Source organism: Mastigoproctus giganteus, chromosome 10, assembly GCF_048544385.1.
Source record: "Mastigoproctus giganteus isolate SK-2022 chromosome 10, ASM4854438v1, whole genome shotgun sequence".
Lineage (NCBI taxonomy): Eukaryota > Metazoa > Arthropoda > Arachnida > Uropygi > Thelyphonidae > Mastigoproctus > Mastigoproctus giganteus.
In genome coordinates this window covers 111,862,801-111,890,745 of record NC_143584.1, presented here as the reverse complement: position 1 = coordinate 111,890,745, position 27,945 = coordinate 111,862,801, and the positions used below count along the sequence as shown (strand labels likewise).

Below are 27,945 nucleotides of genomic sequence, written 5' to 3'. Positions count from 1 at the left end.
CAGCCAAATCCTCTGCTTGCACCTTCATGATGGTGGGACTGTTAGTAATCCTGGGTATAACCTCCATACACAAGTACATGGTGGGTGACCACCCAGGTGTGAACCAATGTAAGCAGGTGTTGAGATGTGGCACCCACACCACATGGAGGAATGCCGCCCTCTATGTTACCAGGCAGTATTAGGTGATAGATGACTCTCATCAACTGGTGCAATACCACCACTTTGCTTATTGTAGGCTTGAAGTGGTGGAACCCATGTTTAGTCTCTAGAGCTAAGTTACGGTCAACCCTTCCCATGGTGACTTTTGAGGTTATGATGAACATTGTGACGAGATCCAATATTCCTTACATTTTGAGGGTATAGCTCTAAAACGGTGTTTGCAGGGCGGCCGCTAGTTAGTACACTGGACCGAACCTATTGGTAACTGTCTAGAAGGCTTCCGGATCGGCTAGTGTATAATCTTGCTACCTCTACTCTGCCAAATAATGACTGGTGGGAGTCTGAATAGTGTGTATGCGGGGGGCATTGTCGAGGCTGCTTTATTTCAAGGATCTGGGTATATTCTTACCATGTGTACGCCATATCCAAAAATTTCATTACTTCATACAGCATGTCCCACCCACCTTTTTTTTTGGCGCCTCCGTAGCCACGTGGGCAGAAGCATTATTGCGTAACATACGCTTCTTGATTAGACCGGGGTTCGAGCCCGTGACCACCAAATACGGTGGATGCGGAAAGGTTAGGGAATGACCACCGCATATCCCCAGAGCAATATGGCCTTAGTTGCTAATGCTCCTAAAAACACAACAACAGCACAACAACAACCACTTTTTTTTACTATTCAATACACCACGAATTGTCAAACTAATAGAGTAAGCTTATCTGTGAAAAGATCTAAACCTCGCAAACACTTCCTAATTCATTTCACAAATATATACGTGGTCTCAGTTCTAATCTCAATGATGTCCATTTCCACTTGCAGTCTGCCAAACCCCATATACTTTTTCTGACAGAATCTCAGTTATCGGTTGATTCAACTACTGCTCATCTCAGTTGCCCAAATTATTCGCTGTATGATTCCTTTCACCTCAAAGGTGGTACTTGTGCATATGTCTGTTCTGATATTCCATGTCATAGACTTGGTAATTTGGAATCTCCTCTTTTCGATCTTCTCTGGCTTAAAATCTGTCTACCTCATTGTGTCAAATTCATCTATTGTCTCTACTGTTCTCCCAACTTCACTAATCACTTGGAGCTCTTTGACTTCCTCTCTTTGCAACTTGACTTTCTCCAGTCCAACTTTCTTAACAGTGAGGTAATTTTCCTTGGTGATTTTAATGTTTACAACTCCAGCTGGCTTCCGTTTTCTAGTCACACCGACCCAGCTGGTCGAGATGCTGAGGTCTTTGCAATTACTAATGACCTTGCACAGATTTTTCATTTACCTGCAAGAATACAGGACAATCCTAACCATACAGCCAACACACTTGGTCTTTTTCTCACAAACAACCCTTCTAAGTACACTGTCGAAGTGAGTGGTCCTTTAGGCAGCTCAGATCACAAATTGGTGATTGTCTCTTCTCCAATGGAGTCTTTATCTCATGGCTATTCCCAACCTCGTATTTTTTGTCATTACAAGAATGCAAAATGGAATGACCTGCGAGATTTCTTTTCTTCTTTTCCTTGGTCGGATTACTGTTTCAAAACTTCTGATATCAACGTTTGCTCAGATCGTGTCAGTGAAATTATTCTTGCAGGAATGGAATCCTTTATCCCACACTCCACTTTAAAATCCTGTCCTTTATCTAAACCTTGGTTTTCCAATAAATGTGTTAGGGCTGTTCAAGAGACGAACGTTGCATATTGTAATCTGCTTGTTTCTAATTCTTCAGTGTCATTTTCTGCCTACACCAAAGCTTGCAACAATTATAAAGCAGTTATTAATCAGTCCAAACTAGAGTTTGAACAGGCTAAGAGTAGAAAAGGTGCTTCTTGCCCTAATGGTAGCTGAGCATTCTGGTCTCTTTTAGCCGCAACCTTTGCCCATCTCTGCTCCCACCTCTGTCCAAACCAGATGGTTCTGTTGTCACTTCAGCCAAGGATAAAGCTGACCTGCTAGCATCCCATTTTTCTTCCAAATCATGTATTAATGATCTTGGTAAAACACCTCCACCATTCCCAATGCTCTCCATTCAATGCCTCCTGTGGTCTTCCGTCAAAAGGGTATCAGAAGGATTTTGACGAATCTTGATGCTAAGAAAGCTTCAGGTCCCGATGGTATTTCTCCACTTGTTCTCAAAACCTGTGCTCCTGAACTTACTCCTATTCTTTGCCGGCTTTTTTCACTTTCTTATTCCAAAGGTGTTTTTCCTTCTGTTTGGAAATTTGCTTATATCCTGCCAGTTCCTAAAAAGGGTGACAAATCCCTCCCATCCAGTTATCGTCCCATTGCAATTACTTTTACTCTTTCTAAAGTAATGGAGAAATCAATTAACCACCAATTCTTAAACTACCTAAAAACCTTCCGTCTGCAATTTATAGAACTGAGGATGCTGCAATTTATACAACTGAGGTCACTCTCGGTAAGTGCTCCCTTATTTTGTTATTCATTTGTGCATCTCACTAATCTCAATGTGCTTCTTTACACTCATGCTAACAGATCCATATCCTAAAATGAAACTTCCCGACATATATGGCACATAGGTCTGGAAGTTTGTGCTGATATGTAGGTTAACCATTGCCTTATACATTGGAATAATTATTTTCTTATCTTTACTGGCAAAATTGTTGTATATCGTGGACTAAACCCCATGAATTGTCCCATTGGGGATTCAAATTTATAGCTAATTTTGCATATGACTGCAAAATTACCCCAGGTCTTTTTTATTCTCTGCAACCTTCAGTAGGCGCCTCCATAGCCAGGTGGGAAGGAGCAGCAGTGCATAGTACACGCTTCTTGATTAGACCGGGGTTCGAGCCCGTCACCACCAAATACGGAGGATGCGGAAAGGTCAGGAAATGACCACCGCACATCCCGGAGCAATATGGCCTTAGTTGCTAATGCTCCTAGAAACCAAAAAAACAAAAACAACAAGCAACCTTCAGTATAGCAAACAGTTGGTATGTTATCTTTTGTTCTCTCTTAGTGCCCTTAATTGCATCTTTCAAGTTAATTTAATTATTAGCATGCATTACAATATGACAGTGAACTTAATTAAAATGAGAGATGCATCATTTATTTGATTTCCTTTTACCAATCATTATATGTGCAAAAAATATGATAAATATGATTCAAGAGTAGTTTTTAATATACTGTACGGTAACGTTTGACCAATATAGTTATGGAAGGGTGTTACATGGTTGTTTTCCATTAATATTATTATTATGTTTAATACCACTCATATACCATATAAAATTAATAATATAGTTTATTAAGCAATTACCTAATCTACTATACATTAAAGTGATGTTTCAAGCATCTTGCTTATACCCATCATCAGACCATGCTATTGGGGGACAAAACAATAGAAAGGGTTACAAATTTGATTCTATTACAATAACAGTTACATTATTACAATTACAAAATTATTAATTAAATGTGAATTTTAAGTCTAAAGTATTAAGTTTAAATTACCATTACAATAGAAAACAGATATATTAACATAAGTAAATCCAGATATATTAACATAATTAACATAAAGCAGATATAAAAAAGAAAACAGATATATTAACATAATTAACATAAAGCTTAAAATTCTTACCTGCTGACAGACTCCTACTTGCTGATGCTGACAGAAACCTGATGTGCATTCAGGCAAGAGGTGCTGCCTGGATACATATCTGTTTTTGCTTTCACCCTTGTTTCCCTATGCTTCTCACCAAATCATCCATGCACTATAAATGATCTTGAAGACCCTTGTTACACAGTTACTGACCCCCCCCCCCCGGCGCCTCCGTAGCCAGGTGGGAAGGAGCAGCAGTGCGCAGCACACGCTTCTTGTTTAGACCGGGGTTCGAGCCCGTCACCACCAAATACGGAGGATGCGGAAAGGTCAAGGAATCACCACCGCATATCCCGGAGCAATATGGCCTTAGTTGCTAATGCTCCTAAAAAAAAAAAACCAACCAACCAAACAAACAAACCTGACCCCTCCCTTCCTCCTTTCAGGAGATTTTAATGTACATTATTCAGTGTGGAGATCACTTTAGACAGATAAATGTGGACAGTTAATTGAATCTCTCCTTGAAGGCATAACTGTTTATTACTAAATACTGGTCTCACACTTGTACAAACCTCTCCATAAAATTGACCGTAGCAATTGACTTATCTATCTGCTTGCCCTCACTGTTTTCAAGCAGTGAGTGGTTGGTATTAGACAACTCACTTTAATAGATACCACTACCCAGTATTTTGAAAATTTCAAACAGAATCAACTGGAAATTTTGTCAGTTCTTTCTTAAGTATTGTTTAAAATTTCAGTTCCCAGAAAATGGAGTTCATCCAATGTGTGCCTTTATTTTCACTGGTACCAGTAAAATAAATGGTAGTTTGTTACTGTCTCAGGCCAAAAATTCCAACAAATTTTTGGTCTATGTCAATTACTATTTAAGTAGTTTCTAAGTACCTTTTTTGCAAAAACTTATTTGTTCTTGTTGGTTCACTTTTATATTAAAACTCTTAATACATTGTCTGTTATTGAGATGACAGGGGATGGGGTGAGTGTAAACTAAAACTAATAAATGTTTTAAATTATTTTAATTTTTAAATTTTTTTATCATGAATTTAGCTTCATCAATAATTTAAGAATGCTGAAGATTTAACCTCTTTATTCTTTAATTAATGTTGAAAATTCTGTTGTCTGTACTGTGCCTGCTAACTAATATATAAATATATATTTTTTTAATAGTGGAAAATTATATTTTGACAATTACAGAACTTGTTTCACTATGTAAGTAATGTTTTTACTTGTGTAGTAATATATGTATATATATATATATATATATATATTTTTTTTTTTTTTTTTTGCAATTAAATATTCATTCATACTCCATAATTTGGTTTACATTAATTGGATTCTAAGAAAGTTAAGTTGTAACATTTCTTAAAAAGAAAGAGAATTTAATTAGCTATTTGAATATAGAAAATATCTCTTTTTTTTAAAACAGATATTGAAATGATAAATGGAATAGTATATACAATAGCAGGACTATTCCATAATTTTTTTTTTTTTATCTCAGGCAGATTTCTTATTTCTGGATATTTTTGTTCTTTACTTCCATCCCTGCAGATGGAAGTAAAGAACAAAAAGTTAATTTTCTCCCATTTGTCAACACCCTATAATGGGAATAAAAGAGAAGACAATGTCTAGAAGCTCTTGAAGCTAATTCAAGTGGTAGTGAAGCTCAAAGAAGCTCATATCTATCAAAAATTGGTGGGTTTAAGGAAGTTAGATCATTGTATTAGCATCTCAACTTTGCAGAGTTTGGCGTTGTAACACCAAACTCTGCAAAGAACAACAATATCAATACAAATGCCCAAAAGGGAAAAAAAAAATTATTTATTTTACTGAAAGTGACTCAGTAGCACATATAGCTCAAAGGAAAGCATAACAGCAATTCAGATAGTATTGTATTAGTAGTTCTGCCAGCAAAGAAATGAAGGATTCATCTGTTTGGACCTGTGTTGATGGAAAAAGCAAAGGTCTACCATGATGAAATTAAAAGTGAAGACAACTGTGATTGTTCTACTGAATGGTTGTAGAAATTCAAAACATGTCACTGCTTTGATATTTTAGATTGCCAGGGGGAAAACTTTCTGCCAGCCATGAAGCTGTAGAGAAATTTTTGCAAGGATTTCTTGAAATGGTGTAAATAATAATCTTAGTTTAGAGCTAAAATATAATGTTGATGAAACAGGTGTATTTTAACATTGTTTAGAAACTCAAGTATCCCTGTGTCATACTTTAATTTCTAATGATGAAAATCAGCATCAGATTTGGAGTCCAGAGTATTAACCTCTTTAACTTTAACCTCTTTAACTAACAGATTAACACGTGATGCAGGCACCCACAAGTTGTACTGAATGGTTGTAGAATTTAAAACATGTCACTGCTTTGATATCTTAGATTGCCTGGGTAAAAATTTCTGCCAGTCATGAAGCTGTAGAGAAATTTTTGCAAGGATTTCTTGAAATGGTGTAAATAATAATAATTAAAATAAATAATAATAATAATAATAAATAATAATTAATTAATTATTAAAAATAATAATTTAGAATTTAAAACATGTCACTGCTTTGATATCTTAGATTGCCTGGGTAAAAATTTCTGCCAGTCATGAAGCTGTAGAGAAATTTTTGCAAGGATTTCTTGAAATGGTGTAAATAATAATCTTAGTTTAGAGCTAATCTATAATGTTGATGAAACAGGTGTATTTTAACATTGTTTAGAAACTCAAGTATCCCTGTGTCATACTTTAATTTCTAATGATGAAAATCAGCATCAGATTTGGAGTCCAGAGTATTAACCTCTTTAACTTTAACCTCTTTAACTAACAGATTAACACGTGATGCAGGCACCCACAAGTTGTACTGAATGGTTGTAGAATTTAAAACATGTCACTGCTTTGATATCTTAGATTGCCTGGGTAAAAATTTCTGCCAGTCATGAAGCTGTAGAGAAATTTTTGCAAGGATTTCTTGAAATGGTGTAAATAATAATAATTAAAATAAATAATAATAATAATAATAAATAATAATTAATTAATTATTAAAAATAATAATTTAGAATTTAAAACATGTCACTGCTTTGATATCTTAGATTGCCTGGGTAAAAATTTCTGCCAGTCATGAAGCTGTAGAGAAATTTTTGCAAGGATTTCTTGAAATGGTGTAAATAATAATCTTAGTTTAGAGCTAATCTATAATGTTGATGAAACAGGTGTATTTTGACATTGTTTAGAAACTGAAGTATCCCTGTGTCATACTTTAATTTCTAATGATGAAAATCAGCATCAGATGTGGAGTCCAGATGTGGCGGGGGGGGGGGGAGATTACCACATGATGCAGACACCCACAAGCTTCTTGTGATTGGGAAGAATGTAAACTCCCCCACTATGCCTTTAAAGGTATTAAAATTGCCCATATAATTGTAAACTTTTCCATATGTTGCGTGATCCATGCAAACAAACCTGCATGGATCATTAGTGTAATCATCATTTTATAATGGAAGCTAGGCCCTTCCAGAACATTGGATTATCAGGTGATGTAAAAATCTTGGTTTTTGCTTGAAAACTGTGCAGCTCATCCACCAGCAGAAACTATTTCAGTTTCCAATGTTGTTGTTACATATTTGCTACAAAATCTTTGATATTCATCTCGTGGATCAGGGAATAATGAGAAATTTTAAGTTCGGTGTTGGCACGATATTTTTCCAGAAAAGATGTCCACTAGTGAGGATTGTGTTGTTACATTAATACCAAAATTCCATAGAAAACCATTCAAAATAATAAGATAGGAGTTATGACAGTTGTATCCTATGCTATATTTTATTGTTGCACATATTTTAATTCTGTTGCAGCATATAATCAGCATGATTGTACTGTACAGGTATATTATGTTTGTACATGTGTACAGTGAATATTTTGAAATTTTTGAAATTAACCCATTAGCTGTTGCCCCATTGTATTCTGTACAATAAAAACAGAAAAACATAAATATGTAAATATCTATAAGAATTACATTGGTGTGAATTTTAGTAGTCCTATGCTATTGTACTCATTTCCAATCTGCATGATTAATTGTTTTTAAATGAAAAAGTATAGCCATAAAAAAAAAAATTCTTTGTGATACCATTTTCATCAAAAAACCACCATTGCTATCTTAATTTTCCATAGAGTTTTAAAATTTTTTTTTTTTTAGGTCTACTTTGCTACCCCAAGATTTGGCCATGGATAATCAAGATTATTATTATTTTTTTTTTTATAGTAAGACTCTTGTTTCTAATGTTTTTTTTTTTATCTTGTTATGCAATATAATATCAGAATTAAGAATAAAATTTAAAATTTTCCTATTTTAAAATATTTCTTGTCTCCTACCTCCCAAAACAAGTGATTGCTGTATAAAATTCACTACATGCCGATGAATTCGCTGCACCAGCTAAATATTAACCCCTTCTACTGTCTAGAGTTAATACAAGGGGGGGGGGGGAGGTATCAAAAAGTTCGTACGTTGACCTAGATCATAAATTGGGTTCGAAGATGCTGTTTTTAATATAAGTTGTATACATATTCAATAACTGATATGTGAAATTTCATTCCTATAGGTGATCGTACACCAGAGGTGGAGCCCGGAATCTGAGGAAGGACACCGTGGGGTTGAAAAAGTGGAGTATCGAGCAGTGATCAAGTTTCTGCATTTGCAGAGCAAGAAAGCTCAGGAAATTGACGAAGAAATGAAAGCTGTGTATGGGCAGAATTGTCCAACCTATGACACCGTAAAAAAGTGGAAATGGGAGTTCCAGTGTAGTCGTACAAGTGTCTTTGACGAGCCAAGAGAAGGAAGACCATCAACATCCACTGACAGTGAGATGTTTGCAGAGGTTGAGCAGCTGGTGCCGAGTGACAGATGTGACAATTCATTTCATCACAAATGCAGTGGGAATTAGTTATGGATCTGCCCACAGCATTTTACATGACCATCTGCATATGTCTAAGGTTTCTGCACGATGGGTTTCAAGATTGCTGACACCTTTGCAGAAGCAATGTTGAATGCAATGTTCTCACCAACTGTTGGATTTGTGTGAAGCTTCGAATTACTGCACCACTATTCTCCTGACATAGTACCGTCAGACCTTTTGTTTCGAGAAATAAAGAAACCATTGTGGGGACGCCACTTTGAGTCATCTCAGGAAGTTATCAATGAAGCTGAATCATGGTTTCGGGCAAAAAAAGTGTGGACTTCTATTATCAAAGCATTAAACAACTGATCCGTATATGGGAGAAATGTGTTACTATACATGGAGAGTACATAGAAAAGAATTAAAGTTCCTGTGAAGTTTCATCTTTATAAGGCTATTATTTATAGGTAAGGGTATGAACTTTTGATACCCCTCATATAAGAAAGTAAAATTATGTACCTTTGGTGTTGAAAGTTTACTTATTTTTCAGTTTTAAAAAATATAGAGATTGCTATTTTGATTTATTACATTTTTCTTTATGATTTTAACAACTGAAACACAAGGCATTTTTCACACCTCGTGGTTAATACTCTTGGAACATCCTCTGAAGCCTTAAGGCCCCTTCTATTAGAGAAAAGGCTTTCTGCATTTCTTTGGTAGTCAGTATAGGGGAGTCAAATCTGTTGGGCTTTCTTCAGTAGAATTCACGTCATCTTCTCATAGCTCATCAAACTGGTCGAATTCTCATTGCTTAATATTTGGAAGGAAATTCACAATAGCATTCTCATCCATGTCTTTAAAAGTAGCTTCTTTTGGATGAGTAGTAATTTAATTTCCAAAAATGAAAACATCATCTGGTAGCCTCCTAGCAGTGCATGCAAGCTGGCTACTACTTTTTTTTTTTCCAGACATTGTTCATACTAGGGCTTACAATACTGGTCAAAATCTTAACACCGGTATTTCGGTATTTTTAATTTACGAAACTGGATACCGGTATTCCAAAAACAAACGTTTTTCTCAATAAATTTTGATGACAGTTAGGTGCAATAAAGTAAGGAAAAAAAAAAAGTACTGTAATTACTTGAATTCAAGTTTTAAATAAATATTTATTGCAATAATAAATATTCTGAAAAAAATCATTAAAATGCAGTTATTCTAAAAACAAAAAAATACATATTGTTACTGCAAAGTTTAGTTATGTTTAAGCATCCACACTACCTGTCTGAATAAAGTGAGCTCTTAAGCAACATAAGCAATCAGTAGTATGTGTTTAAAATGGATCTAATTTTGGTACATACAGTATTAGATTAGCAGCAGAAAATGGTCTTTTGGATTCTATTCTGGTACTGAGATAATCGGCATCTCTGTAGCCAGGTGGGTAGGAGCAGCAGTGCATAGCACACGCTTCTTGATTAGACCGGGGTTTGAGCCCATGACCACCAAATATGGAGGATGTGGAAAGGTCAGGGAATGACCACCACATATCCCTGGAGCAATATGGCCTTGGTTGCTAATGCTCCTAAAAACCAAATAACAAACAAACAAACAACTGAGATAATTGTAGACAATCTCAGTCCATATTTTCTGGGCTTTGAACTTTTTTAGCAAAAATAGTTAAAAAGTATTTCATTAATTTCCGACTCAAGTTCATCTTTTAAAATCTCATTGGAGTCAGACAATTTCTTATTTCGGAAAGAATTTGCAGAACACTGATGTTCTGTTCCATGTTGGTCTTCCATGGTTGAATTATGTTCATCATTTTCTGAAGGAGAAAGATGTTTTATTCAGCGAAGTATAATTTTCACCATAGTATCTTTACTGAGTCTGGGAGAGAGCAAAGAGTGGGGATAAGGAATAAAGAAGAGAGCAAAGATTGCAGTTAAAGATTTCTTCTCATATATAAATGCAAAGAACAGAAGGACAAATCAGATTGGACCCTTATGTAATGAACGTGGGACAGTATTAGATAATATAACTGAAGTTGCAGGTGAACTCAACTTTGCATTGATATTTACATTAAAAAAAAAAAAATCCTTTTGTGTCAATGAGATATTATGGAAGTGAGGTTGAAAAAAATGTAATTAATGATGTTGAAATTTCAAATGATTATTTAATGAGAAAACTTTCGCACCTATAGGTGAGTAAGACTCCTGTGGTTGATGGCATATATGCACCCTATAATCTTAAAGGAGGCGGCAAGTGAGTGCATTGAAACATTAAGGCTAGTTAGGAGAGCATCACTGGACTCAGCAGATTCCATTGGATTGGTGTAAATCGGAACATAAAGGTGGTTCTATGAGTGTAACAGGAAATTACCAACCAGCCAGTCTAACTTCAGTAGTACGGAAAATCATGGAGGCAATGATCAAGGGTGGAATTCAGGATCATTTAGATGAAAATGGAATTCAGGATCGTTTAGATGGAAATGGAATTCTGTAGGATACACAGCATGGTTTTGTAAAGGGAAAATCATGTTTGACAAATCTGGATAACCTTTTTGACAGGTCACTCGTGAGCTGGATTTAGGGAATAATTTCGACATTGTTTATTTGGATTTCAGCAAAGCATTTGACTCAGTCTCACTTGAGTGGTTACTTTATAAGTTGGAGCAGGCTGGAATCATAGGGAAAATCCTTAGATGGATAGCACGATGGCTTGAGGGCACCAGATAGGGTGTTGTGATAAATGATTATCCTCAAATTGGGTTAATGTAAGAAGCGGGGTTCCCCAAGGATCAGTATTGGGACCACTGCTGTTTCTTCATAGTGACATCTATGAAGAGATGGGGGGGCGTGAGGTATAAACTTGCAGATGATGTAAAGACCAATAGAATACTTAATGATTGCCGCCAAGCAGAGCTTCTTCAGAGTGACCTAGATAGACTTCCTGATGGTCAGACAAGTGGCAGCTATGCTTTAATTCAGCAAAATGCAAGGTCAACCTGGGCAATAGCAACCCTAAAATAACTTATACACTTGGTGGAGCCGAACTAAAAAGTCAGTAGGGGAGGAATGGGACTTGGGAGTTATGATAAGGTCAGACATGAAGTTGTCCGAGAATTGTGGACAGGTTGCAATGTTGCATGGTGTCCTATCGATGATTTATCGAACATTTGCTAGTAGAGATAACGTCATAATCACATAAAGGTGATTTTATAGCCTTTTATGTGATTAAATTATAAGCAATTATTTTTTTAAAATTAGTACTGAAAAACCAACATTTTTTTGTATCAATACCGGTATTTTAATACCGTCAAAAAATGACCGGGATCCCGGTATTGTAAGCCCTAGTTCACGCACTTAGACAATACTTTAGTCACGGCCCCACTGATAATGTCAGTTGCATTTTTAATGTTAAAATTACTTCAGAATAGTATTATTCATAGTTTATTTTCTTCATCTGTTTCTTTAATTTAATTTAGAAAATTTTCTGCGTTTATGATCAGCATTAAAAGTTACTATACAGTAATTCCTCCCCAACTGCAGATTTGAGAACATGTTTTTTTTTTTTTTTCTTTTTTGGTCAAAATCCTAAACCTGAGAAGTATTAGAATATATAGTACTTGGTACTCTCTATAGGTTAGAGGTTAAGAAGACAGAAGGTACTGGTTGACATTAAATTTAAGTTTTTGTAGATTGTAATTTTCAGCAAATATACATGAAGGAAGGTTGTTCCAGAAAACAGAAGTAGCAGAGATAAATGAGTAAAAAGAAAAGTTAGCTCTGTGAGTATGGAGTTGAACGACGAATGTATATTGACCAGTTTGAGGCATGTGTTCAGACTGGTTTGGAAGAGAGAGAGCAGTGGAATTATGGATGCCAGTTTAAAAGCACAGTGCTCATGAAAGTATCTTTAGAAAAGGGCATGCAGCAGATACTGAATGTCTACAAGGCAGAGAATGGTCATAAGAGATGGGCAATAATTATTATGACTGGCTCCTTCTGAATGGAGTCTAGGTGCTTGAAAAATATTGTTGCTGTTGGCTTTTATACACATCAGCAACTTAGGCTATATTGTGCCATTGTGCATTATAATTGTAGAAGTGTGTGAAACAGGACTGAGTTCACATGCTGATTTGCATGTTGTATGGGCTATAAAAGTTGGAATAACTTTCACAGGAAAATCCTGTGCGAGTTATTCTGTTAATTATAGATGGAATCAAAACTAGATATACTTTAATGAGAAACAAATTGAAACCACTCTAACACTGATAAGGGAGAAAAATTTTTGTGGTAGGAGGTTATTCCTCCAGCCATAGATGGGAATTGAACCCAGATCCCTCCAAATGAGTGACAAGTACTGAAATCAGACCGTCATGGAGAACACCCCAGATATGGAAACAATTTTCCACGATATGATGGATTTTAAATTTGTGAATATTAATGGTTAGAAGAAAAGTAATGCTGAGAGCAATGTTCTCTGCAAGCTGCACATCTGTATGGCAGATGTGCAGCTTTCAGTGGTTTTAGAAGTGCCATGCACTAAAGATTTTGAGCACACACTACATTCTCAAATTCAGCAGAACATGACTGCACCTGGTTCTCAGCCTCTTGAGGTCTCCTGAAATTTTTGTTGCTGGAATACAAATTATGATTTATATCTGTTAGAAACCATATGTGCAGGAAAATTTGGAAGAACCACACCACAGACAATTCATAAAAATTATTTTTTGGGCAAAATGTACCTCTTAACCCTCACCAGTAAGAGATCACATTGTCTTACTGTCATTTAAGGATGAATGGAAGGCATATAAAGATTATTTTCCAAATATTCACTCTGTAATTTATTAAAATTGGAATGGTTTTTATAAAGTTAATTTTATTTTTGTAAAATCAGTTTAATGTAATAATTATTACCTGATGTTAAATTGTTTATTTTCCAATTCATGTGTAAAAATCACATGCAGTAATAATCATTAATTTTTTTGTATGGAGACCAGCTGTGCAACAGTATAAGGTAAGCGAAAAGTGATATTCATTCTGCTTACCGAGGAAAAATTAGATGGAACTGAGAGTGAAAAAGGAAACTGTTTTTGATGCAGAGGAAGTGATATTCGTGATGTACTTATGCCAAAAGTGACAAAGTTTGGTAATAGAGAAATATGTGATTTTGTCCAGAAATTTGAGTGTCATTGCAGATTAGCATGGGAGTGGTAGACTCTTTTGCAAGAAATGAGAGAGGATGTAACATGAGTTTTAGGAGGATTGAATTTCACTAAGTTTTCTTTGCTCCATTGGAGAATTACTTGGAGGTTGATATTTAAGAAATTGGTGGTGGATATTTGACAGGTTGAAGCGGTTTAGTTTCAACTTTAGGAATGTTTTGCTGTTTTTTTCTTAATTAAAATATTAAATTGGGTTCAATAAATAGTATTAATAGTCCTAGTCATGTTCATTAGCTTATTTTAAAATTTAGCTACAGATTTTTTGTAAATTACAATTTAATATTCTTAGAGCCTTTGTATTGGTGATTTGGCGTGAATATACCTCATGACGTCTACAAAGGAATTGTAGTGTTTTAATTGTGGTAAATAGGTAGCTTGATAGTTCTAATAACAAGACTTGGCATATATATAAAATACCATAGCTTTCTTGCATAAAAATATTATTGTTACATAACCTGTGAATAGAATAGTGTTATCATTGCATTTAGGTGTCTATTAGTTAAGCATAGTATTCTCAAATTAAATTGAATTTAAACAGAAATCTTGCCTCAGACTAGGGCAGCAAAGCGAAGGGCTCACAGTAGTTTGAGTGCTGTGACTCAAGGGAGATTCACATCTATGACTGGTGGAATGAGAAATACAGGTGACCTCCGCTTAACGCTGATAATTCGTTCCATAAAAACAGAGTGCAAAGCGAGCGCCGCATTCCTATAAGGTAACATATGTATTTGTGAGTTGCGGTCGGTGCCATAGGATATTTCCTAATCAATAATAAACGGTAGTGAAAAGATGCACAAATGTCGGTCAGAATATTTACTATTCAAATATTTGTACATATGAAATATTCTGCATACATACGTATATAATTATGTGATAGCTACTTACGTATCAAAATTAAATTTAAAATTCCAATTAAAATCATGAATTTAATTGATCTAAATTGATTTAATTTAATTAATGAATTTAATCGTGAAAAATGTGTCGATTTTGGGTAGAACTTGGGCCCTCTTCCAAATAAACTAAAAGGGGTATTTTAAAAGGGGTATTAATTTTAAATCCCTGCAGCATTACCACCCTACAATAAAGTCAACCGATCCTTCGCCGCTTTGAAACCTGGCATGTTTTTTTCTTCTTTCAATATGAAACTTCTTTTAGGCATTTATTTCCACAAAAGTCCTGCTTCATCTATGTTAAAAACTTGTTGAGAAGTATAACACATAATATCCCTCTTCAATAATTTTAACAAGTTCTTTTTTGAAAGTTTCGGCGCCTTCTGCACTTGCAGCTTCTCCCTGGATTTTAAATCTATTCAACCAGCCCTTACTAGTTTTAAATGGTTCCACATTTTTTTTTTTTTTTCTTTTGATGAGTTTTCTTCAGATCATCATATTGGCTAATCTCTCTCTCTCTCTCTCTCTCTCTCTCTTTTTTTTTTTTTTTTTTAATAATATTTAACTTAACTGAATTCTGCATTGGATATTATCTTCAATAAAATTAGTTAATAAAGTCTTTCCATTTCAATCCTAATAGCTGGCCTAGCCCTGATTGCTTTCAGTGGAACAGCTATCTTTCCCGCTGCTAAAATTAATTCTTTTTATATTTTTTTATAATTGTTCTTACAGTTAAACAAGTCTTAAATTATGGCAGACATCCGCTTGTCTTTGACCGGAATCGATTCGCTTCAAAATGTCTAATTTAATTTTCAAATTCAGTCTTTTTCTTACATTTATAGTCTTCGTACTGTGCTGAGACGTTGTTGCTTTTTCATTCTTATCGGCCATTATTAACTCTTCGAAAATGTAACTGCGTTGGTTGCATTAATTAAGATACAATGTTCAAGTAAACTGTCCGTTTTGCACGATGTCTAATACGGAACTGAGTGTTATTTGTTTGTTATTGTTATTTGGTTTTTTAGGAGCATTAGCAACTAATGCCATATTGCTCCGGGATATGCGGTGGTCATTCCCTGACCTTTCCGCATCCTCCGTATTTGGTGGTGACGGTCTCGAACCCCGGTCTAATCAAGAAGCGTGTGCTATGCACTGCTACTCCTTCCCACCTGGCCGGTACTGAGTGATGACTAGACTTTGGATAAATGCATATAACGCAAATGTTACAAGCAATATATTTGATCATTTTATGAAATGTTGATTTCGGAACTACGTAACAAGTCACTGTACCGCAATTAAATTAGCATGCAAGGAAATTTCACTGAGCGTGGGAAACGTTTTATTTCTGTTTTGCTATTCATTTTCAAGCTATCGACTCCATCAAATGAAACAATTTCGTTAAATATGTCAAAAATGCAATCTGTAAAAGAGCGTTATAGTGATCTGTGACAGCGTTATGTCAGATATGGGTTATAATATAAGAACAGCGCTATAGTGAATCAGCGTAAAGCGAACCACATTATAACGGGGGCCTGCTGTATATTGCAGCAAAGTGAAGGGCTCAAAGTAGTTTGAGTGCTGTGGCTCAAGGGAGAACTGAAAGCTGTGGTTCTCCTACGAATCATGGATTTACAAAATGCGCTATTTGTTTGGCGTTTGCAGACTATCTGGAATGAGACATGATACAGCTAAGGAGGGATGCCTTTGTGTACTTTTATTGCAAAGAGAGATTTGGCATGAACTCAGTGTTCATGATGGACATTTATGAGAGCTTTTAGAATGGAGGTGGATGCTCTTGAAGCAGCTAACTTGGGGGTCCATCAACCTCTTAGCTGCCCACCTTGATGCCAGAGCTTATACTTGCACATTAGGCAACAAAGCAGCAATTCCCAAAGCAGAACGCACTGGTTCCATAGGAGGTAGTTATTGTCAGAGGCTCTGTTGTTAGGGAAATATATTGTGCAAAAAAGAATAGGTGGAATAGGACCAGGGTATATCCGCCGGAGGCAAAAATAGATGATGTTGTAGATATCCTCTATTAAGGCATGAAAAGTTATATTGTTGTACATGTTGGCACTAATGATATTAAGACTAAGAGATCTGAGGACTTACTTAATAGGCACTGCAATGCTGAGAAAAGGTTGCAAGTTGGGGTTAAATTTGAAAGTGTCTACAATTCTGCCCAGACATGATAAGAGGAAGTACTTGATGGAAGTCCTGTGAAACAATTCAGCCCTGCAGAGACTGTGTAGGGCTCATGAGATAGAATTTTTCTCACCATGGTCTTTGCTTGGTAACAGGAGAGATTGTTTTTACAGGGATCTGATACGCTTAAATAGAAGGGGTAAGTGGTTTTTTTTTTTTTTTGGTCTAACAGCACCAGGAGTTTCTCCTATCTCTGCACTGTGTACTCTGTGAAGGTCAGAGATTTTACTAAATAGTGTAAGTGTGTTGTTTTGTTGTGTAATGTCTTGTTTTTCTGTTTCTCTGACCTTTTAGCTGTTGACTAAAATCCCCCCCCCATTGCCCACACTTCTCCTGAGGAGGTAGGTCAGACATAGAGGGATCACAGTAGAAGTTCATACTTTGGCAGGCCCTGCCACCTAGTTTCCTAAGATTTCAGTGGCTAGGGCCTATATATATATATATAAAAAAAAATTAAGTGCTGGAAATTAGGTTACGGTCAGACTGGAGTCTCTCCCAACTCTGCATAATAAACTGTGTGACACAGTACAAACTCTGTAAAGGCCAGAGAATAGTGAAGTTTTAGTATAGTCTGTATAGTGTAGTGTTGAGTTGTGCTGGTCTGTTGTTCCTCTGGCCATTTAACTGCAGGGCCCCCTGATGCGAGGATTGACTTGCCCCATTATATAGCTTATGATGCTGATGTGCCATAAAACCACTAAACAATCAATCAGTCAATCAAGCCCCTAGTGGGACCCCACATTGCCTGTCCATTACCCCGTGGAGGTAGGCTGGTTGTAGTAGGGAATAAAGAAGTCTCTGGCTGGGGTGAACCCTGGACAGCTCTGGGGGGTCCTCCCTGAGCTTGCCAGGGAGGACCTCAGAGTAAAAAAAAACACGCTGGAAACTTTTGTTGGAAAGGGAGGGTGGGAATATAGTTCAGGTGTTGGAAAAAAGGGGATGAAGGTAAAAGGAGGTGGATGATAGGAAGACTTTCCACCTAGAAGTAGGAGTTTAAGGGACAAAGGGGTGCCCTAATGGGGGAGCCCACCTTCCATGGGGGTACTGTCAAAAACAGAAAAAGGTTGTGGTGGTAGAGTTCACCAGGCAAGATGTGTAGGTGGGAGGTGGGGAAGGGAAATAGGTAATAAAGGGGGAGTAAAGTCATAGGGCATGCTGTGAATGGACAACACTTCTCTGTTTGAAATCCCATACCAGCCAGGCCAGCTGCAGCTGGTCCTATGCCATGCTTCAAAGGAGGGTAGGCACAATGTCAGCATTTTTTTTGAAATATTTAGTGGCAGACTGGAAAAAAGCACAATTTGCACTCATACATTTGCCTTCTTACATTCATTATCAATGAATGTAAGAAGGCATTCATTACAATCACTTTTTTTTTTGTAATACTACTACTTGCAAACATTCAATAAGTCGCCGCATAGTTTCTCAGGAGACCTAGCATTCACCCACATCTATACTACTTAACCTGCAGAATGGTGCACTTTTTTTTTTATATACAAATTCAGGGTGCAGTTTAGATGGTCTTTTGTGCTCATCATTCTCACACACCAATTTAACTCAGTATAGTGTACAATCACATTTTTTTTTTTTTTTTTTCTGGATGTGTGAATATCTATTCAGTTACCTATTTTGGGTGTGTGAATAGGTATTCACACACCCAGACATACCCATTTACAGTCAAATATCTTTTACCGTTTTCACACATGCATACAGATATGAACTCTCAATCACATCTGAAACATGGACGCAATCGAGAGTGCCAATCAAGGCATAGACTGTCATGTATGCACATTATTCTTATAACTACTTGTGCGAGCCTTTTCCCACAGCAAAGACCACTAGGGCTCAGCTGTAGCCATTTCACACACTTGGATATTCACCTATGCATAGAATGGAGAGGCACATAAGGGGGTGGAGGAGTTTCACCTTTCCATCAGAGGTGCACACAGACACAAGCTCTCAATCACATCCAGCAACACAGACATGACAGAGAGTTCCAACCAAGGTTAGACTGACATTTTCCACCAAACGTGCACAGACACAATCTCTCAATCAGGCACGGCAATGTGGATGTGATAGAGCTACAACCAGGGTTAGATTGACATTTTCCACCAAATATGCATACAGACACAAGCTCTCAGCCATGTCCAGCAAAGTGGATGCAATGGAGAGCTCCTACCAGAGTTGACTGACATTCAGACATGGTGTCTTTACCTGATTATACTTGCAATATGCCCTTAGCCAAGACCATGAGAGCTCAGCCACAACAGGACAATCACACACATATAGCCAGAACACATACATTGACACAGATTATACCTACTTATACTCCAACTTTATCCATTCATTCAGTAACATATACTCATCCATAACAAATATAGGTATACATAAAATATAAAGGGACATAAATATAATACACATAAACATACATGCTACTAATAACATCAAAAATATTTCACATACATTCTGACTGTGTGGGAAATGCGTTCCGACAGGCCATTCTCATTTGGGGTTTTCTACTTAGGTAGGTATACAATCAGGTTGGTATTCTTGTCTAAGTGCAGGCGGTCACATCTGTGTTGGCATAGCATGGTTGCTTCACAGGTCTGAAAAATGTTCTGAGCAAACTCAGAGAAGACCATGTAATGCACTTCAGAGTTGAGTAACTGCTCATCTCTGCAATTTATTGGTCCAGTCTGGGAGATAAGTCTACATTTTTGGGGTTGGTAATTGGAGCAGTCATAAAGGACATGGACTCAACCCTCCACATTTCTTGGCATTTAGCCAAGAAATATTTTTTGATTAAACTGTGCACACTATCAAGCATCTCTCGTGTTGTGGATTTATACTTCATAACAGGGTTGTCATTATTGCAAAAACCTGCTCACTCACTGATGAGTAAGCCAACAAGCTTCGAAACTGTGCCATCTGGGTGGTGGTATCCGCCAAGAATAAGTAACATTACTCTTCTCCACTGGTGAAGCGTTACTTATTCCAGGCAGTGCCATACCTCGGCCACTTGTTGTGAAGGTATTCACAATATGAGATATAATTAAATGATGCATTCAATACTACCTTGGTAGTAGAAATGATGTATGTGCAGTAACCATGCATAAACCAACTCTTTCAATTCCTAAGATGTTAGTTGGGATTTGCTTCTTCAGGCATAATAGAGGCCTCTTCTAATTACTTCTAAGTCTAATGGCAGTATACCTGTCAGTACCTGTAAAGCAGGTATACTGACAGTGCAGCATGCTCTTGTGGTTGATAGTTAAAAGTATAATCCTCTGTGTGGACTTTAGCTTCTTTTTTTTTTCTGTCTGGAGTAACTCTGTGGTACCATGCTTGTGCCATAGGTAATAACTAGGAAGAATACATGTAGACAGAGCCGGCCCAAGGGCTTCATGCATCCTAGGCAAGACTTAAAATTTGCCCCTCAGTTGTACTCTGTTCATAATATCATAAATAATGTCATAAAGCCATCAAGGATTATGCTGTAAATCAATCTGTTTTTTAAATATATTCTTAATATTTGATAAAATATTTAGGTAATGTTTATTTCTTTATTTAGAAATAATTATTACCTTATTTAATTTAAATAATTATTTTTTTTTATCCACTAAAATAAATTACATTTTGTTGGAATGCACCCCTAGGACCTTTGCATCCTAGGCAACCGCCTAGGTTCGCCTATTGGACTGGCCGGCTCTGCTTGCAGATAAGTGCAAATGTCCTCCTTTTTAGTTCCCAGTCAGGACAGCTGATCCTATCAATCATACCATCACAGTTCCTAACTTTTTTAGTTATGTTTACAAGATATGGGTAGAAGGTTAACTTATTATCAAATATTATTTGATAATGAGCTTATATGCTGTTTTAATCTGGACATCTGTTCAAGTTACCTTCTAAAGAATTGATTTAGTTTTCCGGCTGGATATTGTTAGTGTGTGTATGTGTACCTGCCCACTGCCTGGGCAAGTATATACTGGGGGTATTGATTGCTAAATTGGCACGCCGTTCCAAAACAGCCTTGTTATTGGCCTTAACAAGCAAGACAAGGTCATCTGTCTGTTGGGCCTGTGTCCAGCACCAGGTTCCAGGAGCAGGGACTCAGCACTCAACCCTGGATTTAATCTCGTGTCAATTTTATAGTGATGCAGTGGTATTGACCGATACCACTCTGTCTCTGAGGTAATCTTAGCATTAGCATTAGTAGAGGCATATGATGCAAGAAAGCAAGCTTATGCAGCATCAGCCAAAAAAAAAAAAAAACACGCTCCCATTTCACCCCTCCGTTTGTTCCAGGTACCTGTCCAGGTCAGACTTAAATTTATTTAGGCTATCAACTTCCACAACAAAGGATGGAAGTCTGTTCCACCAACCAACCACTCGCTGGCTAAAGGCAAACTTCCGCACATCTTGTATTATCTTACAGATTTTGTGGTATTCCAGCATATTGCAATTTGCAAAGTATGCTGGGCCACATAGGACATCAAAGTCTACTGATATGGCAAGCACGTAAGTTTTTTTCTGCTGTAGTTACTGTTTTGACTATGTAATTCATTGTTTCCTCAGTGGAGTTTCCCTGTTTAAATCCACATTGTCTGTCTGATTGTAAGTTAGCATTCGAGTAGTGAGTTTCCAGCACTAATAACAGCTGTTACAATACCTTATTGAAAACTGCTATACAAACTGGAGCAATGTGGCATTAAGGGCAAAATTCTACTATGGATAAAGGGATGGTTAAGTAGAAGAAAAAAAGAGAGCAGTTATCAATGGGCACTGCTCTTCGTGGACTAATGTTATTAGTGGAATGCCCCAGGGTTCAGTGCTGGGTCCATTGTTGATTTCAATGTTTTTCAGTGATATTGATGAAGGTATATCAGACTTAATGTCTAAACTTTCAAATGATACAAAGGTTATAAGGATGGTTAACAACAGTCATCAAGATGAGCTATTGCAACAAGATCTAGGAAAATTTGGTTGATGGAGCTGAGAAATGGCAGTTGAAGTTTAATGTTGACAAATGCAAGGTACTGCACATGGGTAGCAGTAACCCAGAATAACTAATCAACTGTGAGATATACACTCAGAATAGTAGAGAATGAAAAAGACTGGGAGTAATTCAGTCAGGCATGAAATTCTCTGACAGTGCAGACATGTTGCCAGGACAGCTCATAGGGTTTTGTTATTGATATACAGAAACTTTGCTAGAAAGGATGAAGAGGTGATTATCCCATTGTATAAGGGCATGGTTAGACTGAATCTTGTGTACTGTATACAGGTCTGGAGGCCTCACTTTAGGAAGGATATAGATCTGCTGGAATGAATGCAGAGAAGAGCAGCCAGATTGGTGAATGGAACAAAAGGGTGCTCTTACCTAGAAAAGGCTTCAGTTCTGCCAATTGCAGCATCTCGAGACCAGGCACCTACGGGGAGATCTGATTGAAGTGTTTAAATCCTTGAATGGATTGAATAAGCTGAATGTTAATGGTATTCTTCCACTTGCAGAGACTACTCACATGAGGGGAAAAAAATTAATGTTGAGGAAGTTGAGGTTGCAGGATGGGTTTGTACCAGCAGGTGGTTAATTGTTGGAACAGGCTTCCATCTGTTGAATAAATTAAAGGGAGACCTAGACAAATTCTTGGAGGGTACTGATGGGTGAACTGTTTTTTTTATTTTTTTTGGCTGATACTATATAAACTTGCTTTCTTGCATCGTTTGCTATGACTACTACAACAACACAGCAAAAATGTACTGGTTCCTGATATTATGTGGTTTTGATAGTGCCTTCCACATACATACTATTGAAACTCCTTCTGGTCATTAGCAACTGGCCTGCAGGAACCATTTTAAAGTTATACCCTTGAAATGTAAGAAATATTGTATTTTGCCCTGATGGTACTGTATCCTTAAAACACGTTACTCATACCGCATGATAGAAAAGATGGCTGGTGGGGTGTTGGAACTTTGCTCCGGAGACTAAACATGGTTTTCACCATTTCAAGTCAGCAATAAGCAAAGTAGTGGAACACATTAGGTGCTGAGAGTCATCTACTACCTAGTATTGCGTAGTGACATGGATGGTCAACCAGTTCCCTGTGTGATGTGGGTGCCACACCTTGACTCCTGCTTATGTTGGTTCAAACCTGGATGGTCACCTCCTCCAGTATACTCTAGTGCAGTATTTCTGGCTTTGCATATACTCTGGGGTTACTGACAGTCCCACCAAGCAGACATTATATTTGTATATTAAAATTTTGCATTCTGAACATTTTCTGCCTTTAGCTATATGCAATTCAATCCAGTCTTTTTAAACAAAAGATCATAACAATTATTGCTCCTGTCTCAATAGATTGTGAGAAAAGATTCTGTGGGTAGTGCAGAGGGAAAAGATTTGTTTATGCCTCCTCCCCCCACCCACCACGGTGGTTCCTAAATTTTTGTTGCCTGAGTCAAACTTCGAGTTAAAAGATATTATTTTTGCAAAACTTGGAGTGATCACCATTGAACTCAGTGGAGTAATTTTTAATCTTCTGAAACACTGGAAGATGGTCATGGCACACCAAAGTGCTGGAATGCAGTTTAGGAACCACTGCAGTTTATCCGCAGCCGACCGGGCTAGCCGGGTGGGTAAAGTGCCTGCCTGGCAACCCAAAGGTCGCGGGTTCGATTCCCGTCTCAGGCTTGGATCAAAGTACTGCAAAAAAAAACCTTGGGAGGTGCATTATGGCCACAGAAGCCTATGCGCCAACAACTACCAAAAAAAAAAAAAAAAAAAGTTTATCCGCTCAGTGATGCACTTGTTAGTATATTCACTTTTGTGTGGGTATGTTTTTGGCTAACATTTACATTTTTCCTGGACGTAATTTGGACTTGTTTTTGTAAAGCTTTGGAATTACTATATTTTGTAGTATCAAATGAATGTGTGATTTGTAAGAGGATAGGCAATGTTTTGTGTGTGTATATATCATTCCTGCGTTTTTTTCCTTATTGTATTTTTTTTTTTTTTTTTATGAAAACCCCAAACACGAGAGATACTAGAACCCATAGTACTTAGTACAATGCTTTGGTTGGAGGTTGAGAAGACAAAGAAGATATTTCTTGACATTAGACTTGAATTTCTGTAGACTGTAATATGAAGGAAGGTTGTTCCAGAAAACAGCAGTTGAATGAATAAATGAGGAAGATGAAAAGTTGGTTCTGTGAGTTTGAAGTTGGACAGTAAATGGATGGTGGCTGGTGGTGGTGGTGGCACGTGTTCGGACTGTTTTGAAAGAGAGAGCTGGAATTATAGAAGCCAATTCAGAAGAACAGTGCCCATGGAAGTATCTGTAGAAAAGGCATGCAGCAGAAACAGTAAATCTATGAGACAAAGACTGGAGAGACTCTGTTAGAGATGAGTCATTAATTAACCTAACTGCCCTCTTCTGAATGGAATCTAGAAGCCTGAGAGAGGTTTTGGGGGCACCAGGGCACAACCCCAGATGTGAGAACAATATTTCATGGTAGGGTGGATTTGCGATTTGTACAGAGTGAACAGCTGTTTGGAAGAAAAGTAATGCTGAGAGCGAAAGAGAAAACCAAGTTTTTTAGATGCAGAGGAAGCAATATTTGTCCTGTGCTTGTGCCAAGAGAGATTAGAAGTCAGGGTAATCCCTAAAAGAGATATATCATTTTGCCTAGAAATTGGAGGGTCACCAAAGACAACATAGGAGCAAAAGAATCCTTTTTGCAAGATATCAAAACTTAGTTGATTTAAATCCTTTTAGAAGGATTTAAATCAACTAAGTTGTCTTTGCCCCACTGGAGAATTACCTATAGATCCGCATTTAAGGAATTGGTAGTGGATATTCAAGAAATTGAAGCTGATTGAGCAGGGTAAGGTTTTTCAAAATGGAATGTGGAATGCAATCTGCTATCATCGGCAAAACTATGGATAGGATTTCCAGTCAATGGAAGAAAGTCATTAATATATAAGAGGAAAAGATTGGGGGGGGGGGGGGGGGGTAAAGAACTGAACCTTGGAGGACACCAGCAAAGTTAGACGACAGAGAGCCATTTACCATCACCCTCAGTGAGCGATCAGAGAAAAGTGGATAACCAATTACAAAAAACAGTAGGCAAACCATAAGATGGAAGCTTGTTTAGAAGACCTTTATGCCAAACACGATCAAAAGCCTTTGAGATGTCAAGATCAACTACTTGTGTTTCACCAAACTTTTCCGTTGAATTTGTCCATAAATGAGTAACATAAGCCAGAATATCACCAGTGGATCGACACTGACGGAATCCATACTGGCGATCTTGATCAGATGGAAGATTTCTAGGTAGTTTAAGAGTTGACGGTTAATTGATTTTTCCATTACTTAGGAAGTGTAGAAGTAATTTCAATGGGACGATAATTGGATGGGAGAGACTTGTCACCCTTTTTAGAAACTGGCTGGATATGAGCAAATTTCCAAGCAGAAGGAAAAACACCTTTCAAATAAAAAAGTGAGAAAAGGCAGTAAAGAACAGGAGGAATTCAGGAGCACAGGTTTTGAGAACAAGTGGAGAAATACCATCAGGACCTGGAACTTTCTTGGCATCGAGATTTGTCATAATCCTTCTGACATCCTTTTGATGGAAGACTACAGAAGGCATTGAATGGAGCGTGTTGGGAATGGTGGGAGTATGTTTTACCAAGATCATTAATACATGAGTTGGAAGTAAAATGGGATGCTAGCAGGTCAGCTTTATTCTTGGCTTTATTCTCGTTTTGACAGAGGTGGGAGCAGAGATAGACAAAAGTTGCAGCCAATAGCTTTGGAAAGAGACCAGAATGCTTGGCTACCATTAGGGCAAGAAGCAAATTTTCTACTCTTAGCCTGTTCAAAATCTAGTTTGGACTGATTAATGACTGCATTCCAATAGTTGCGAGCTTTGGTGTAGGCAGAAAATGAAACTGAAGAATTGGAAACAAGCCAATTACGATATGCAACATTCTTCTCTTGAACAGCCTTAGCACATTTATTGAAAAACCAAGGTTTAAATAAAGGACGAGATTTTAAAGTGGAAAAAAAGGATTCCATTCCTACAAGAGTAATTTCACTGACATGATCAGCCAAACGTTGACATCAGAAATTTTGAAACAGTAGTCCGACTGAGGAAAAGAAGAAAAGAAATCTTGCAGGTCATCCCATTTTGCATTCTTGTAATGACAAACAATACAAGGTTGGGAATAGCCATGAGATAAAGACTCCATTGGAGAAGAGACAATCACTAATTTGTGATCTGAGGTGCCTAAAGGACCACTCACTTCGACCGTGTACTTAGAAGGGTTGTTTGTGAGAAAAAGACCAAGTGTGTTGGCTGTATGGTTAGGATTGTCTGGTATTCTTGTAGGTAAATGAACAATCTGTGCAAGTCATTATAAATTGCAAAAGCCTCAGCATCTCGACCAGCTGGGTCAGTATGACTGGAAAATGGAAGCCAGGTGGAGTTGTGAACATTAAAATCACCAAGGAAAATTACCTCACTTTAGGAATGTTGGACTGGAGAAAGTCAAGTTGCAAAGAGAGGAAGTCAAAGAGCTCCAAGTGATTAGTGGAGTTGTTAGAACAGTAGAGACAGCAGATGAATTTGGCAGTACAAGGTAGAGAGATTTTAAGCCAGAGAAGATCGAAGAGAGGAGATTCAAAATTATCAATTCTCTTACAGGGAATATCGGAACTGACATACGTACAAGTACCACCTTTGAGGCGAAAGAAATCATACAGTGAATAATTTGGGTAACTGAGATGAGCAGTATTTGAATTAACTGATAACTGAGATTCTGTCAGAAAAAGTACATGGGGTTTGACAGACTGCAAGTGGAAATGGATATCGTTGAAATTAGAATTGAGACCACGTATATTTGTGAAATGAACTAGGAAATGTTTGGGAGTTTTAGATCTTTTCGCAGGTAAGCTTACTCTATTAGTTTGACAATTCACAGTGTATTTTTTTTTTTTTTTTTTTGGTAGTTGTTGGCGCATCGGCTTCTGTGGCCATAGTGCACCTCCCAAAGTTTTTGCAGTACTTTGATCCAAGCCCGAGGCGGGATTCGAACCCACGACCTTGGGGTTGCCAGGCAGGCACTTTACCCACCTGGCTAGCCCGGTCAGCCACAGTGTATTGAATAGTAAGAAAAAGTGGGGGGACATGCTGTATGAAGTAATGAAATTTTTGGATATGGGTAAACATGGTAAGAATATATCCAGATTCCTTAAGATAACGTGGCCTCGACAATGCCCCCTGCATTCACACTACTCGGACTCCCTCCAGTCACTATCTGGCAGAGTAGAGGTAGCAAGATTATACACTAGCTGATCCGGAAGCCTCTTAAAGAATTACCAATAGGTTCGGTTCGGTTCGGTCTGGTCCGGTGTACTAACTTGCAGCCGGCCTGCAAACACCTTTGAAAGCTGTACCCTCAAAATGTAAGGAAGATTGAATCTTGCCGTGATGTTCATCCTAACCTCAAAAAGGTCATCTGTTGTACCGCATGATGGAAGAGATGGGGAAGAGTTAACCTGAACTGAGCTCTGGAGACTAAACATGGGTTCCACCACTTCAAGCCTCCAATAAGCAAAGTGGTGGTATTGCACTGGTTGATGAGAATCATATACTACCTAATATTGTCTGGTAACACAGGGGGGCAGCATTACTCCATGTGGTGTGGACACTACACCTCGACCCCTGCTTACGTTAGTTCATACCTTGGTGGTCACCCACAGTGTGCTCGTTCATGGAGGTTATACCCAGGATTACTAACAATCCCACCATTGTGAAGGTGCAAGCAGAGGATTTGGCTGTCACAGACCATCCGGACTTCGCTGAAATTGGGTCTACTTGACTTGTTTGTCACCGAATATCAGTTCCATCAGTGTTTTAGACTCACAGATAGCCAGTACAGCTTGTCTGGCATATCTGAGAGAATGTCTGTGACATCCTCAAGGACCACGTCAACTTTATTATTGTTTCT

The 27,945-nt window shown here is 37.5% G+C and overlaps 1 protein-coding gene across 1 annotated transcript in view; it reads left to right on the top strand.

Moving 5' to 3' along the window:
- LOC150079223 (DDB1- and CUL4-associated factor 17-like) overlaps window positions 1-27,945 on the top strand; it is a 260,750-nt gene that overhangs the window by 13,056 nt on the left and 219,749 nt on the right. The window contains exon 3 of the mRNA XM_090382995.1: window positions 4,908-4,949. Coding sequence (XP_090239121.1) covers window positions 4,908-4,949 — 42 coding nt within the window. The remainder of the gene's footprint in view (window positions 1-4,907; window positions 4,950-27,945) is intronic.